General features: G+C 45.4%; 1 protein-coding gene across 1 annotated transcript in view; it reads left to right on the plus strand.

Annotated features, from left to right (window-relative positions):
• The window catches only part of mogat2 (monoacylglycerol O-acyltransferase 2), a 40350-nt gene extending 29986 nt beyond the window's left edge, over nt 1-10364 (plus strand). The window contains exons 4-6 of the mRNA XM_080197987.1: nt 1950-2124; nt 4886-5085; nt 10210-10364. Of these exons, the coding sequence (XP_080054113.1) occupies nt 1950-2124; nt 4886-5085; nt 10210-10364 (530 nt within the window). The remainder of the gene's footprint in view (nt 1-1949; nt 2125-4885; nt 5086-10209) is intronic.
• Nucleotides 10365-13383: the final 3019 nt, after the last annotated feature.

Genomic DNA, 13383 nt, shown 5'->3' on the forward strand with positions numbered 1-13383 from the left:
GGCTCAGTACAGCAAGAAAATTGCTTGGGTGCTGGGACAGCAGGATAATTACTCACTTTAGCATGGAGTGTTTATGTTAAGTGCAGCTAATAGACTTTTGTTCACTTAAGATCTTTTGGGATTTCTGATTAGAATGATTGATAGGGTCATGTGATGCTGTGGCTTATGTGCAGTCCTGGGTCTGTAGCAGAGAGAAAATGGCTTTTGCAAAACAAACAGTTTAGTTTGCACCTGAAGCCTAGATGAAGTTAAGACAGTCTACACTCATTATAGCAAATATAGTTATAGTTGCTAACTATATTTAAAGTGGCATTTATGTCTGTAAGAGGAATGTTGCTTATTTGGATCTGAAACTATCATAAATTAGAAAGTAAAGTTGTTTCCTTTTCATTTTTAAATATTGTTCAACTGTTAATAGTTTAGTTGCTTCATTTTTTAGAGTTATATTTAAATGGTGTTATTGAATAAAGTTTGTTTTATTATAAAAGACCCTTAATTTGTCAGAGGAATCATTCCTGTAAAGAACTGTTCCTTTCTCATACTTATACCAAAATAGAAAAGTTGTTATAGTCTACTCTGGCTTCATAACATACCTTGCAGTTCTGGTCCAGGACTCTAAAGATGTGCACAAGGGTTCACAGAGATAGGGAAAGAGCATGGAGATATTCAAATATATGAATTTTAAATGGGTGTTTTGCTGGATCAGAAGTCAGTATATTTCAGTGAGGGTAGAGGTGATGGGAGAGTGGATCTTGCTGTGGATAAGGAAGGTTGTAGTATTGGAGCTAAAAGAATATTCAGACACAGTGTTCATGAGATCCTTTTTATTGATAAGGAGAGGAGAACTGGAAAATTCCTAAACTTCTTCAGCCTGCTCTGCTCAATTGTGTGCAATCAACTTTTTTTATAGGGCACAATTTTTAGTAAAGATAATTGTTTCTAGTTATGCATACCGGTAAATTATTTACATATGATACAAAGAGGTGGACCCGAGACAATAGCTGTTTATTTGCGTCCCATCGATAATGTCATAATCTTTAGTGGTGGACAGATGGAAGGTCTGTTCAGACAATGGTCATTTAATCATGTCTTTATTACAGTTTCAGTGCTGTTAGCAAGGACATTCAGCTGTGTCCTGTTGATAGATATTGTGAAACATCCCCTTTGTCTGCGCTGACTACTTCATGTATATGTAGAGACAGCCTGTCTACAGTGAGGGTGCTGCTAATTTTTCTGCCCCTCTGGCTGACCCCCTGCTGAGCTCAGTTCTCCTCTCCCATAGTCGGATGAAGTCCCACTCCAGAGACCTGAGCTCAGTATTGAGCCTGGCACTCCAATGCAGTACTGATGGAGCACTGCACTGCCGGAGGTGCAATCGTGCACATGAGAAGCAAACCCAAGCCCTGAGTACCCTTTCAGTAGATAAAAAAGGTCTTGTGATGTCACACAACGAGGAGCAGAAGAGTCCTTTCTGGTGCCCCGTGCAATATTTATACACCAACCCGCATCACTACCAGCTCAAATTATTCGATTGCTATCACATTGCTCTTCTGGGATCTTGCTGTGAACAAGTTGGCAGCTGTAGTCCAAAGGTTTGCAAGTTAAGACAGTTAAAAATTGTCCTTTAGTGTCCCAAGATGTGTAGGTTAGGGGATCAGTGGGGTAAATACTTGGAGTTATGGGGTAGGGCCTGGACAGTGATGCTCTGCCAGAGAGTTGGTGCGGACTCGATGGGCCAAATGGCCTCGTTGTGTACTGTAGTGATTATATGATTTCCTGCATTGAAACAGTGACTACACTTCGAGAAGTACCTCAGTGTTTGTAAAAGGCTTTGGGATGTCTTGAGGTGGTGAAAGGTATTACATGAGTGCAGGTTCTTTGTGAAATCTCTCTACTTCCCCACAGTCTGTAGTCTCTAAGGGATGCACTGTCTGTTTTCTCTCTTCCAGGCTTGGTGCCATCAGCCAAGGAGAGTGCAAAATATATCCTGAGCAAAGCAGAAGGCGGTAATGTTGCTGTCATTGCCATTGGAGGGGCCCCTGAAGCTCTGGATGCCAGGCCAGGGGCATTAACACTGCTGTTAAAGGAGAGAAAAGGATTCATCAAACTTGCTCTCCAGTTTGGGTAAGCAATATGTCCCACTGCAGCTGGGACCAAATCATTGATGAAGATCCACCTCTTAATTAGCTGCTTTAATTAGCTTACAATCATTTCCTTCCCTAATGTCTCCTTTAGGGAAGGGAATCTGCCGTCCTTACTGTAATAAGCCTGCGGAAGCAGAGATCCCTTCACCAAAATCCCTTTCTTTACAAATTCTAACAGCAGTACGCAGAGTGCGAGCAGTCAGCAATCTACCTCCAGGGGTATCAGAGGAACTGACAGTCCCAGCTCGATTCAAGGCCAAGACTCCCTGATCGGCTCATCAATGGGCCCCTTAGTCTTTTAGAACATAAGAAATAGGAGCAGGAGTAGGCCATCTAGCCCCTTGAGCCTGCCCCGCCATTCAATAAGGCTCGAGGCTCTTTTCACTTCTTGCCAGGAGCCCCTACCCCAGGGAGTTCACCCTCCAAACGGCCAACCTCACTGGCCTGACTGAAGTCGTCACACTTACCCTGACTGGCCTACATGTGGTTCCAGAGCCTCTGCAATGTGGTTGACTCCCCACTGCCCTCTAAAATGGCTGAGTGAGCCATTCAAGTTCAGGGCCAACCAGGGATGGGCAACAAAGTTAAAAGTTAAAGTTTATTTATTGTTTATTAGTCACAAGTAAGCCTTACATTAACACTGCAGTGAAGTTACTGTGAAATTTTGTCCCGCGAATGAATAAGAAAGAACCCAAGTGGCAGCACCATTAGCTCCGTGTCCAGAGACTGTGAGTTGCAAAGAGCACAACAAGGCCTGAATGCAAAGTGAAATATGGTGACTATCCAGCTATTCGCACCTCATCTTTCGTGCCATGAAATCCTTTCTTATTTATTCTCTCCTGCCCTATCACAAACTTTCCCTTTTGTTCTTCCTCACTCCCCCGCCCCCTTGGGTGGCACAGCGGTTAGCGCTGCTGCCTCATAGCGCCAGGGACCTGAATTCAATTCCAGCCTGACGTCACTGCCTGTGTGGAGTTTGCACATTCTCCCCATGTCTTCTTGGGTTTCCTCCGGGTGCCTCCAGTTTCCTCCCACAGTCCAAAGATGTGCGGGTTAGGTTGCTTGACTATGCTAAATTGCCCCCTTAGTGTCAGGGGGATTAGCAGGGTAATTGCAGAGAAGGTACTGGAAAGGGTGGCACGGTGGCATAGTGGTTAGCACTACTGCCTCACAGTGCCCGGGACGCAGGTTCAAAGGAGTGCGGGTTAGGTGCATTGGCACCAGCCTGCTTCACCATTCAATAAAACCTGATTATGGCCTCAATTCCACTTTCCTGTCTGTCCACTGCCCCTCCACATAAACCTCGATCCCCCGTCGATAAAAACTCTCTCTACTCGGCCTTGAATATATTCAGTGACCTGCAGCCCCCACTGCTCTCTGGGGGAGAGAATTCCAAACACCAACTACCCTTTGAGAGAAGAATTTCCTCCTCATCTCCGTCTTAAATAGGAGACCCCCTTATTCTTAATCTAGGGTTTAGAACTAATGTTCTATACTCCCCTCACAAAGGGAAACATCCTCTAAATGCCGAACCTGTCAAGCTCCCTCAGATGTCTCAGTAAGATCATTTCTCCAATGGTTTTTAAAAATGTATTCATGGGTCATGGGCATCGCTGGCTGGCCAGCATTTATTGCCCATCCCTAGTTGCCCTTGGAGTGCAGTTGGGAGTCAACTATACTGCTGTGGCTCTGGAGTCACACGTAAGCCAGACCAGATAAGGACAGCAGATTTCCTTCCCCAAAGGGACATTAGTGAGCCAGATGGGCTTTTCTGAAAATTGACAATAGTTTCATGGCTATCAGCAAAAAGTTTGTTTATGGGTATCAAAAGTAGGTTTCCATTAACTCTGCAATGAAGTTACTGTGAAAATCCCCTAGTCGTCACACTCCAGCACCTGTTCGGGTACACTGAGGGAGAATTTAGCATGGCCAATACACCTAGCCAGCATGTCTTTTGGACTGGGGAAGGAAACTGGAGCATCCAGATGAAACCCATGCAGGCATGGGGAGAATGTGCAGACTCAGACAGTGATCTAAACCTGGAATCGAACCCAGGTCCCTGGTGCTGTGAGACACCAGTGCTAACCACTGTGCCACCTAATAGGTTCTTAATTCCAGCTGTTTTTGTATTGCATTCAAATTCCACCATCTGCCACGGTGGGATTCGAACCCGAGTCCCCAGAACATTACCTGAGTTCCTGGATTGCTAGCCTAGTGATAATGCCACTAGGCCATCGCCTCCTCATATGTTGGTATATGTTGGCACAAGCCTCATCGAGCTCAGCTCCAGGGCATGATTCTCCATGGTGGTCTTTCTCCCTCCAGTTCTGGTCATCTCCCCTGGTCTCCATGAGCAACGCCATAACAAACTAGTACAGGATCCTTCTCTTTGGCATCTCAAATCCACTTCACTGCTTTTGGTAGGTTCTGATGACTGGAATATCGCTCTTCTCCCTCCACTTCCCCACCAGGAACCACTTGCATTAATATCACATTGCTGTTAAGCAGACTGTGACTGCATCCTCTTCTTTCCTTCTCCCCTGTGTACTCTACGAATGGTATGTTTTGTCTGTATAGCATGCAAGAAACAATACTTTTCGCTGTATCCCAACACAATAATAAATCAAGTCAAATCAAGTGCCTGCCCAATTGACTTTTAATATTATTTATGGATGAATTATTAGTAATAAATGTAAATGTCCTTGTAAAAATTGAAAACCTCTATCTTCCCTCTTTCTCAGGGCACCCCTAGTTCCCGTGTTTTCCTTTGGTGAGAATGAAGTGTTTGATCAGGTGAAGAATCCCCAGGGTTCGTTGTTAAGGACGGTCCAGGAACGTTTGCAGAAGGTGATGGGAATATCACTCCCCCTTTTCCATGCCCGTGGCGTTTTCCAGTACAGCTTTGGTCTCATCCCCTACAGGAAGCCCATTCACACTGTGGGTAAGTAGCACGCCAGTACCTGACCTTCCGCTTGTATTGTGCACAGCAACTTCAAGCAGAGGTTTCTCAAGGAGTAGATTCATATCAATGGGCAGAAATGGGAGAATGGAGACGAATGGAGAATCACTGATAACTAGTGATGGGTGCAAAAAGGCTAATGAGATGTCTCAAGAGGCCGAAACACAAAGAGTAGCAGGTATTGTCATCCCACTAAAACAAACTGTTTCAATAGCTATTAATTCACAGAACAGATCACCAGTCTGTCGCCAGGGGTTTACAGTTTGAGGAGGTCCCACTCCACCTCAAGCGTAGTTGACCAGCAGTCTCTCCTGCTCTTACTGTTAGCCCTACTCGGAAGGATTTTGCAAGTTGACACTCAGCCTCCTTAGCCGCGTTATGGATGCACCTTCCTTGGTCATCAAATCCTGTGGTAGGACTCAAACCCGAGCTTCTGGTTCAGGGATGTTACACACTAAGCCACAATACCTCCTCAGTAGAAGTTATGCTCCAGTTGTGTATAGTTCTGGTCAGTTACTCACCTGGAGTAACTGTGTTCAGCTCACCTCCGGAAGGGTATATAGGATGTAACCGGTGACAACTTTGCATTGGATGTAATGTAACCAATGGGAACAGGATGTGAGGGTCAGCTGACTCAGTAAACCATGGAACCAATTACAGAGTGATGGAATAGTCAGCTGACCAGCTGATTCACTACAAACTAGAACCTGTGTAGAATTGAGTGAAGCTTGGAATGGCCCAGAACGAGGCCCCAAGTTTGGAGTAATGATGTTTCTTTATTTAAATCCTTTCTTTGACGGAGTAATTTCTGGTGTACTTTGCATTTATGAAGTGTTCCTTCTGAGGAAACATATAATCTTTGAAATAGGTGCAGTGCAATTTTACCAGAAGTAGGTGAAATTATGAGATCAGCTTGTACAGACTACGCTTGTACACATTTACATGAAGAAGATTGAGAGGTGATCTAATTGAGGTGTTTAAAATGATTAAAGGATTTGAGAAAGTATTTAGATAGAGAGAGCCTATTTCCTCCCGTGGAGATGATCAAACCAGGGTGTAATAATCGTTAAATTAGGGCCAATTAGAACCATTTCGGGGTGATGTCAAGAAGCACTTCTGTACTAAAAAACCAGGTAGAAATCCAGAACTCTCTCCACTGAAATACTTTAAGGTTTAATAATTTGCCGGGTGTTCGCGATGGAAAGGTGGTAGGACTGGAGGGTCTTAATGACATTACTGTTACTAGAGAGGCGGTGCTCGACAGACTGGAGGGGCTGATTGTGGACAAGTCCCCAGGACCGGATGGAATGCATCCGAGGGTTCTGAAAGAAATGGCGGAGGTGATAGTGGATGCCTTGGTGGTTATTTTCCAGACGTCGCTGGATTCCGGGGAAGTGCCGGATGATTGGAAAACGGCTAATGTTACGCTGTTGTTTAAGAAGGGTGCCAGGCAAAAGGCGGGGAATTATAGGCCGGTTAGTTTAACGTCTGTTGTAGGTAAAATGTTAGAATCTGTCATTAAGGAGGAAATTGCAAGGCATCTTGAAGGGAATTGCTTGATAGAGCAGACGCAGCACGGTTTCATTAAAGGGAAGTCGTGTCTGACAAATTTACTGGAGTTCTATGAGGATGTGTCCAGGGCAGTGGATAGAGGAGAGCCGGTGGATGTGGTCTTTCTAGATTTTCAGAAGGCGTTTGACAAAGTACCTCACAAGAGGTTATTGCAGAAGGTCGAGGGACATGGAGTTGGGGGTAGGGTGTTAGCGTGGATAGAGGATTGGTTGTCAAATAGGAGGCAGAGAGTGGGGGTCAACGGGTGCTATTCGGATTGGCGGATGGTGACTAGTGGAGTGCCCCAGGGGTCGGTGCTGGGGCCTCAGCTTTTTACCATTTATATAGATGATCTGGCGGAGGGAACCGAGTGTATGGTGTCAAAATTTGCTGATGACACCAAGATTGGAGGAAAGGCAAATTGTGCGGAGGGTGTGGAGAGTCCGCAGAAGGATCTAGATAGGCTGGGCGAATGGGCCAGGAAATGGCAAATGGAATTTAATGTTGGCAAGTGTGAGGTGGTCCACTTTGGTAGGAATAATGGTAGGAAGGATTATTACTTACGGGGCGAAAAACTGCAGCAGGCGACGTTGCAGAGGGACCTCGGGGTCCTTGTGCATGAGTCGCAAAAACCCAGCTTGCAGGTGCAGCAGGTGGTCAGGAAGGCGAATGGGATGCTGGCCTTCATAGCAAGGGGGATTGAATATAAAAGTAGGGAGGTCTTGCTGCAGCTGTATAGGGCATTGGTGAGGCCACAGCTGGAGTACTGTGTGCAGTTTTGGGCGCCCTACCTGCGCAAAGATATTTTGGCCTTGGAGGGAGTGCAGAGGAGGTTTACTAGGCTGATACCGGAGTTGAGGGGGTTGAGCTATGAGGAGAGGCTGAATAAACTAGGCTTGTACTCGTTAGAGTTTAGAACAATGAGGGGAGATCTCATTGAGACGTATAAGATGATGAATGGGATGGATAGGATAGAGGTGGAGAGGCTCTTCCCGCTCAAAAAAGACAGTAGGACTAGGGGGCACAGCCTCAAGATAAAGGGGGGGCAGTTTAGAACGGAGTTGAGGAGGAACTTCTTCACTCAAAGGGTGGTGAATCTCTGGAATTCTCTGCCCGTTGAAGTGGTGGAGGCTGCCTCGCTAAATATTTTTAAGATGCGGGTTGATGGGTTTTTGATGAGAGAGGGGATTAAGGGTTATGGGGAGAGGGTGGGAAGGTGGAACTGAGCCGCGACAGATCAGCCATGATCTTATTGAATGGCGGGGCAGGCTCGAAGGGCTGGATGGCCTACTCCTGCTCCTATTTCTTATGTTCTTATGTTCTTATGTTCTTATACCAGCAATATGGCCTGTTTGTTTCAACTGAGGTTTTGATTTGATTTGATTTATTATTGTCTTTAGTATACAGTGAAAAGTATTGTTTCTTGCGCACTGTACAGACAAAGCATACCGTACCCAGGGAAGGAACAGAGGGAGTGCAGAATGTAGCTACAGTCATAGCTAGGGTGTAGAGAAAGATCAACTTAGTGCACAGTAGGCCCATTCAAAAGTATGGTGGCAGCAGGGAAGAAGCTGTTCTTGAGTCATTTGGTACATGACCTCAGAGTTTTGTATCTTTTTCTCGACAGAAGAAGGTGGAAGAGAGAATGTCCAGGATGCGCAGGGTGCTTGATTATGCTGGCTGCTTTTCCAAAGCAGGGGAAGTGTAGACAGAGTCAATGAATGGGAGGATGGTTTGTGTGATGGACTGGGCTACATTCACGACCCTTTGTAGTTTCTTGCTGTTTCAACATGAACCCCAACTTGTTGGTCTCAGAGTCTGACTGATATTCTACAACCTGCAAGTCCTGTGCTGGGAGTTGTGTGAAATGATTAATCACACAAGCTGTTTCTACAACAGCCAACAGGAGGCACACAAGAGCAATGTAATGGGCTGTCCCACCAAGTTTTTGCTTACTCATGGGAGGAGGGCTTGTGTCCCACTCCTTCCAAACTAGCATCATTGAAAGTTGGAAACTCAACACTAGGAAAGATTCATTGAATCCACAGTTCAATGTCATGAGATGTTATATTTTGATGCCCTGGCCTGGCAGGTGACCTCATTGCTCCAGCAGAACATTATTACTAGAATTAGGTAAGGTAAAGTCACCATTGTCCCAGACGATCGTAGGCTGCTCCCCCCTTTTGGTGGGGGTAGCTGCTGACTGGTGATGAGTTAACCTGAGGATCACCACACCTCAGATGAGGGGCAAGGTTGAAAAAGTGGGCCCTTCATGAATAACAGGAATTGAACCCAAGTTGTTGGCATCGCTCTGCATTATAAACCAGCTGTCCAGCCAACTGAGCTAAACTGACTGAATAAAATCCCTGCTATGCATAGGGAGGCCATTTGGCCCATTGAGTCTGCACTGACCACAGTCCCACCCAGGTCCTGTTCCCGTAACCCCACTTATCCTGCTAGTCCCCCTGATACTAAGTGGCAATTTAGCATGGCCAATCAATCTAATCCGTACATCTTTGGGCTGTGGGGGGAAACCGGAGCACAGGGAGGAAACCCATGCAGATATGGGAAGAATGTGCAAACTCCACACAGACTCCATGTCACCTGAGCCCGGAATCGAACCTGGGTCCGTGGCACTATGAGGCAGCAATGCTAACCACTGTGCCACCGTGTCAGCATTATACCAGTAATGAAGGACTTCAATGATGTGGAGTGGTTAGAGAAGATGTGATGATTCTCCTCCGAGCACAGAAGATTAAGAGAATATTTCTTAGATGTATCCAAATAAATGAACTGATTTGATAGAGTAAATGAGGACAAATTGTTTTCACTGGAAGGAGGATTGGTATGGTGACACAGTGTTAGCATTGCTACCTCACAGCACCAGGGACCCACGTTCGATTCTGGCTCGTGTCACTGTCTGTGTGGAGTCTGCACATTCTCCTTGTGTCTGCGTGGGTTTCCTCTGAGTGCTCCAGTTTCCTCCCACAGTCCAAAGATGTTCAGGTTAGATGGATTGGCCGTGCTAAAATTGACCCTAGTGCCATGGGGATTAGCAGAGTAAAATGTGTGGTTACAGGAATAGGCCTTAGATGGGATTGTGGCCGGTACAGACTCAATGAGCTGAATGGCCTCCTTCTGTACTGTCAGGATTCTATTCCATGGTAAAACTGATTTAAAAAAATGAATCGAAGAACCAGCAAATGAACCAAATGACATGTGAGGCAATGTTTGTTTAGGGGTAATGAGATTTCGTAATTTGGCATTTACTGCCTGAAGGAGCAATAGATCTAAAACAGATTCAATAGGAACTTTCAAAAGATGAATCAGATTTGAAGGCAATAATTACGAGGTTTATGGGAAAAGATTACGGGATGTGAGAGATGGTCGGAATCGAATATCTCTGCGAAGGAATCAGAGCAGGCACGTTGGGCCGAATGGTCTCCTTCTTTACTGTATTATTCAATAACTCTTAGGCCTGCATTAGACAAAGATATCTGTGTTACTTTGTTAGACAAATAACAAGTAAAAGACCCCTTTCCCTTTCTATTCTAGTTGGCAAACCAATTGACCTGGAGAAGAGAGAGAATCCGTCACTAGAGGAAATTAATGAATTTCACCAGAAGTACATTGAGGAACTCACCAAACTCTTTGAAGAGCACAAGAGAAAATACAACATTCCCGAGGACAAACACTTAACTTTTATCTGAGTCCTTCTTTTTGATTGCTTGCCGCACTCTTTCTCTTTCTCTTTCTCTCCGCCATTCCATCTGTTTGAAGTGATTGACTTTGAATCGGTGTTGGATTGAGCCAGTTGCTCAGTGCGCTTGTCGACATTCCAGGGAAAGGATCAAAGATGTCCAAGTTGGATAGCGAGCGAGCAGAATAAAAGTAAAGTTCTGTGCGAGACTGGGGGAACCTTCCGCTACATGGCGTCACCCTATTTAGCACCATTATGGCGGGAGATTTGTTCACACAGCACCAGCTGACCACAGTAGCTGTAAAAACACTTAAGCCATCCATTTTGGTTTTTTACCCATAGCTGGGACATCATTGCTGACATTTTGTTTTCTGTTGAGTCATTGCATTCATACCTGGATTCGTAGAGCTTAGATCTAAGCCCCGGGTTAATGAGCACACCCCTCCACTTCAGAAAAGGAGTCAATGGTTAAGGTGGGAAAGTGGAGTTGAAGATTATCATTTCAGATCAGTCATGATCTCATTGAATAGCGGAGCAGCCTTGATGGGCCGAATGTCCTACGTCTGCTCTTACATCTTTAAGGTTGTGCCATTTCTTCAGAATTCCTTCACCAGAGAAAATAGCTTCTCCTGATCTACAATACCACTCGGACCAGATCACATCCCAATCATTCTGGGGAACACAGAACAAGGCCAGGATTCTCTGACCTTGTCCACATCTGGGATTTTGCTATCCTTACCATGCTTGGTATGTACGTGACTCCAGAACCAAACCAACTCTTAATGGCCCCTCTAAAATGGCCAAGCATGGTTACTCAATCACCATCCTCTCCAAAGCAACGAGGGATGGGCAAGAAGTGCTGACCAGCAATGCTCACATTCCATGAACAATAAAAATCCACAAGGCAAATCTTACAAGCGAGGTGTCCCCATAATGAGGTTGCCTTTACCTCCAGGGTGCAATGGTGTAGATAGGAACCTTTCCCCCCCAACTAATCTATCCTCTTTCAGTCCATCTTCTCCCAAGGCTTACATGTCCTTTCAACAAGAGTCAATCAAAGTGGGGTCCGATGCTGTTCTAGTCAAGGCCTTTCCTGACCTAATGATCTGTACATCCCTGCAAACGTGTTTCTTCTGAGAGATGCTAACAAAACACAGGTTATTTTAATTTTGAAGGAGTGTATGTTCTTTTCCATTTTCCTCACAAGAATGCGTTCTTACAAAGATATTACACTGGCGGAGTCATGTAAATAAATATTGAATTCTGAGGATTGCTATTTTGTCTGACAGCACAGTTACCCAGCTTCCAGCCAGCAAATAATTGATCAAACATTTGAAAAATGTTCCTGTTCTTGGTTACTATCCAGTATCCTGTTCTGAAAGTCCCACTGAGATAAAGGCATAGTGGCCCAGTGGTTAGCACTGCTGCCTCACAGTACCAGGGATCTGGGTTCAATTCCCGGCTTGGTTCACTGTCTGTGTAGAGTTTGCACATTCTCCCCAAGTCTACATGGGTTTCCTCCGGGTATTCTGGTTTGCTCCCAGAGTCGGAAAGATGTGCATTGGCCATGCTAAATTCTCCCTCGGTGTACCCGAACAAGCACCAGAGTGTGGTGGCTAGGGGATTTTCAATGTAACTTCATTGCAGTGTGAATGTAACGAATAAATAAAACTTTAAGATACTGCGGATGCTGGAATTTAAACAAAAATAGGAAATGCTGGGAAAACTCAGCATCTGTGGGTTTAGTAAGAAGTCTCACAACACCAGGTTAAAGTCCAACATGTTTATTTGGAATCACGAGCTTTCGGAGCGCTGCTCCTTCATCCGGTGAGTTACTGATTCTAAATAAACCTGTTGGACTTTAACCTGGTGTTGTGAGACTTCTTACTGTCCCCACCCCAGTCCAAAACCAGCATCTCCATCTCATAGCATCTGTGGAGAGAGAATAGAGCCAGCATTTTCAGTGTGGGTGACCTTTTGTCAGAGCTGGGTGATGAAGAAATAAATCGGTTGGACTTAAACCTGGTGTTGTCAGACCTCTTACTGTGTTTACCCCAGTCCAACGCCGGCATCTCCACATCACGGCGAAGGGTCACCCAGATCCGAAACATTGGCTCTATTCTCCCTCCACAGATGCTGTCAGATCTGTTGAGTTTCCCCAGCATTTTCTGTTTTTGTATCAGTTTTCTGAGTATTAATGTCAAGCTGACAGGTCTGTAGTTTCCTAGGTTGTCTGTTGCCCCTTCCTTAAACAACAGCATTTCATATGCAATCCTCCAAGCCTGTTAACTTTGTTTCTCTAGCTGGGTATAGGTAACATCTTCTGTTTTTATTTCCAATCTCCTGCACCCACAGTTTTGTATTTTTGTTGCCTATTTTAGCGTGAACCATTGAACCATGGGATGGATAGGATGGCTGCAGTTCAACAACTGCTTCTGCAAAGACCACCAAGGAATTGACACAGGAGTCAAAGGTTATAGGGGCTAGGTAGGAAACCAGAGTTGAGGGCATAGTCAGTTCAGCCACGAACTTATCAGAGGGAGGAAAGGTTGAATGGCCTACTCCTGCTCCTAGTGAAAAAAAGGGTGGCACGGTCGCACAGTGGTTAGCACTGCTGCTTCACAGCTCCAGGGTCCTGGGTTCGATTCCCGGCTCAGGTCACTGTCTGTGTGGAGTTTGCACATTCTCCTCATGTCTGTGTGGGTTTGCTCCGGTTTCCTCCCACAGTCCAAAGATGTGCAGGTTAGGTTGTATGGCCGTGCTAAAAATTGCCCCAGTGTCCTGAAATGTATAGGTTAGAGGGATTAGCGGGTAAATGTGTAGGGGTATGGGGGTAGGGCCTGGATGGGTATGTGGTTAGTGCAGACTTGATGGGCCAAAGGGCCTTTTTCTGCACTGTAGGGTTCTATGATTCTGTAGTTCTAGTGACATTGTGTTGAGGATGAATACGGATCAGGAGATTATGGGTACCAAACAACTTTCTTCTCAATGACCGCGGGGAGAATGTTACTCGCTCATGATGCAACTGG

The sequence above is a fragment of the Carcharhinus amblyrhynchos genome, chromosome 10, assembly GCF_965287045.1.
Source record: "Carcharhinus amblyrhynchos chromosome 10, sCarAmb.v2.hapA, whole genome shotgun sequence".
NCBI lineage: Eukaryota > Metazoa > Chordata > Chondrichthyes > Carcharhiniformes > Carcharhinidae > Carcharhinus > Carcharhinus amblyrhynchos.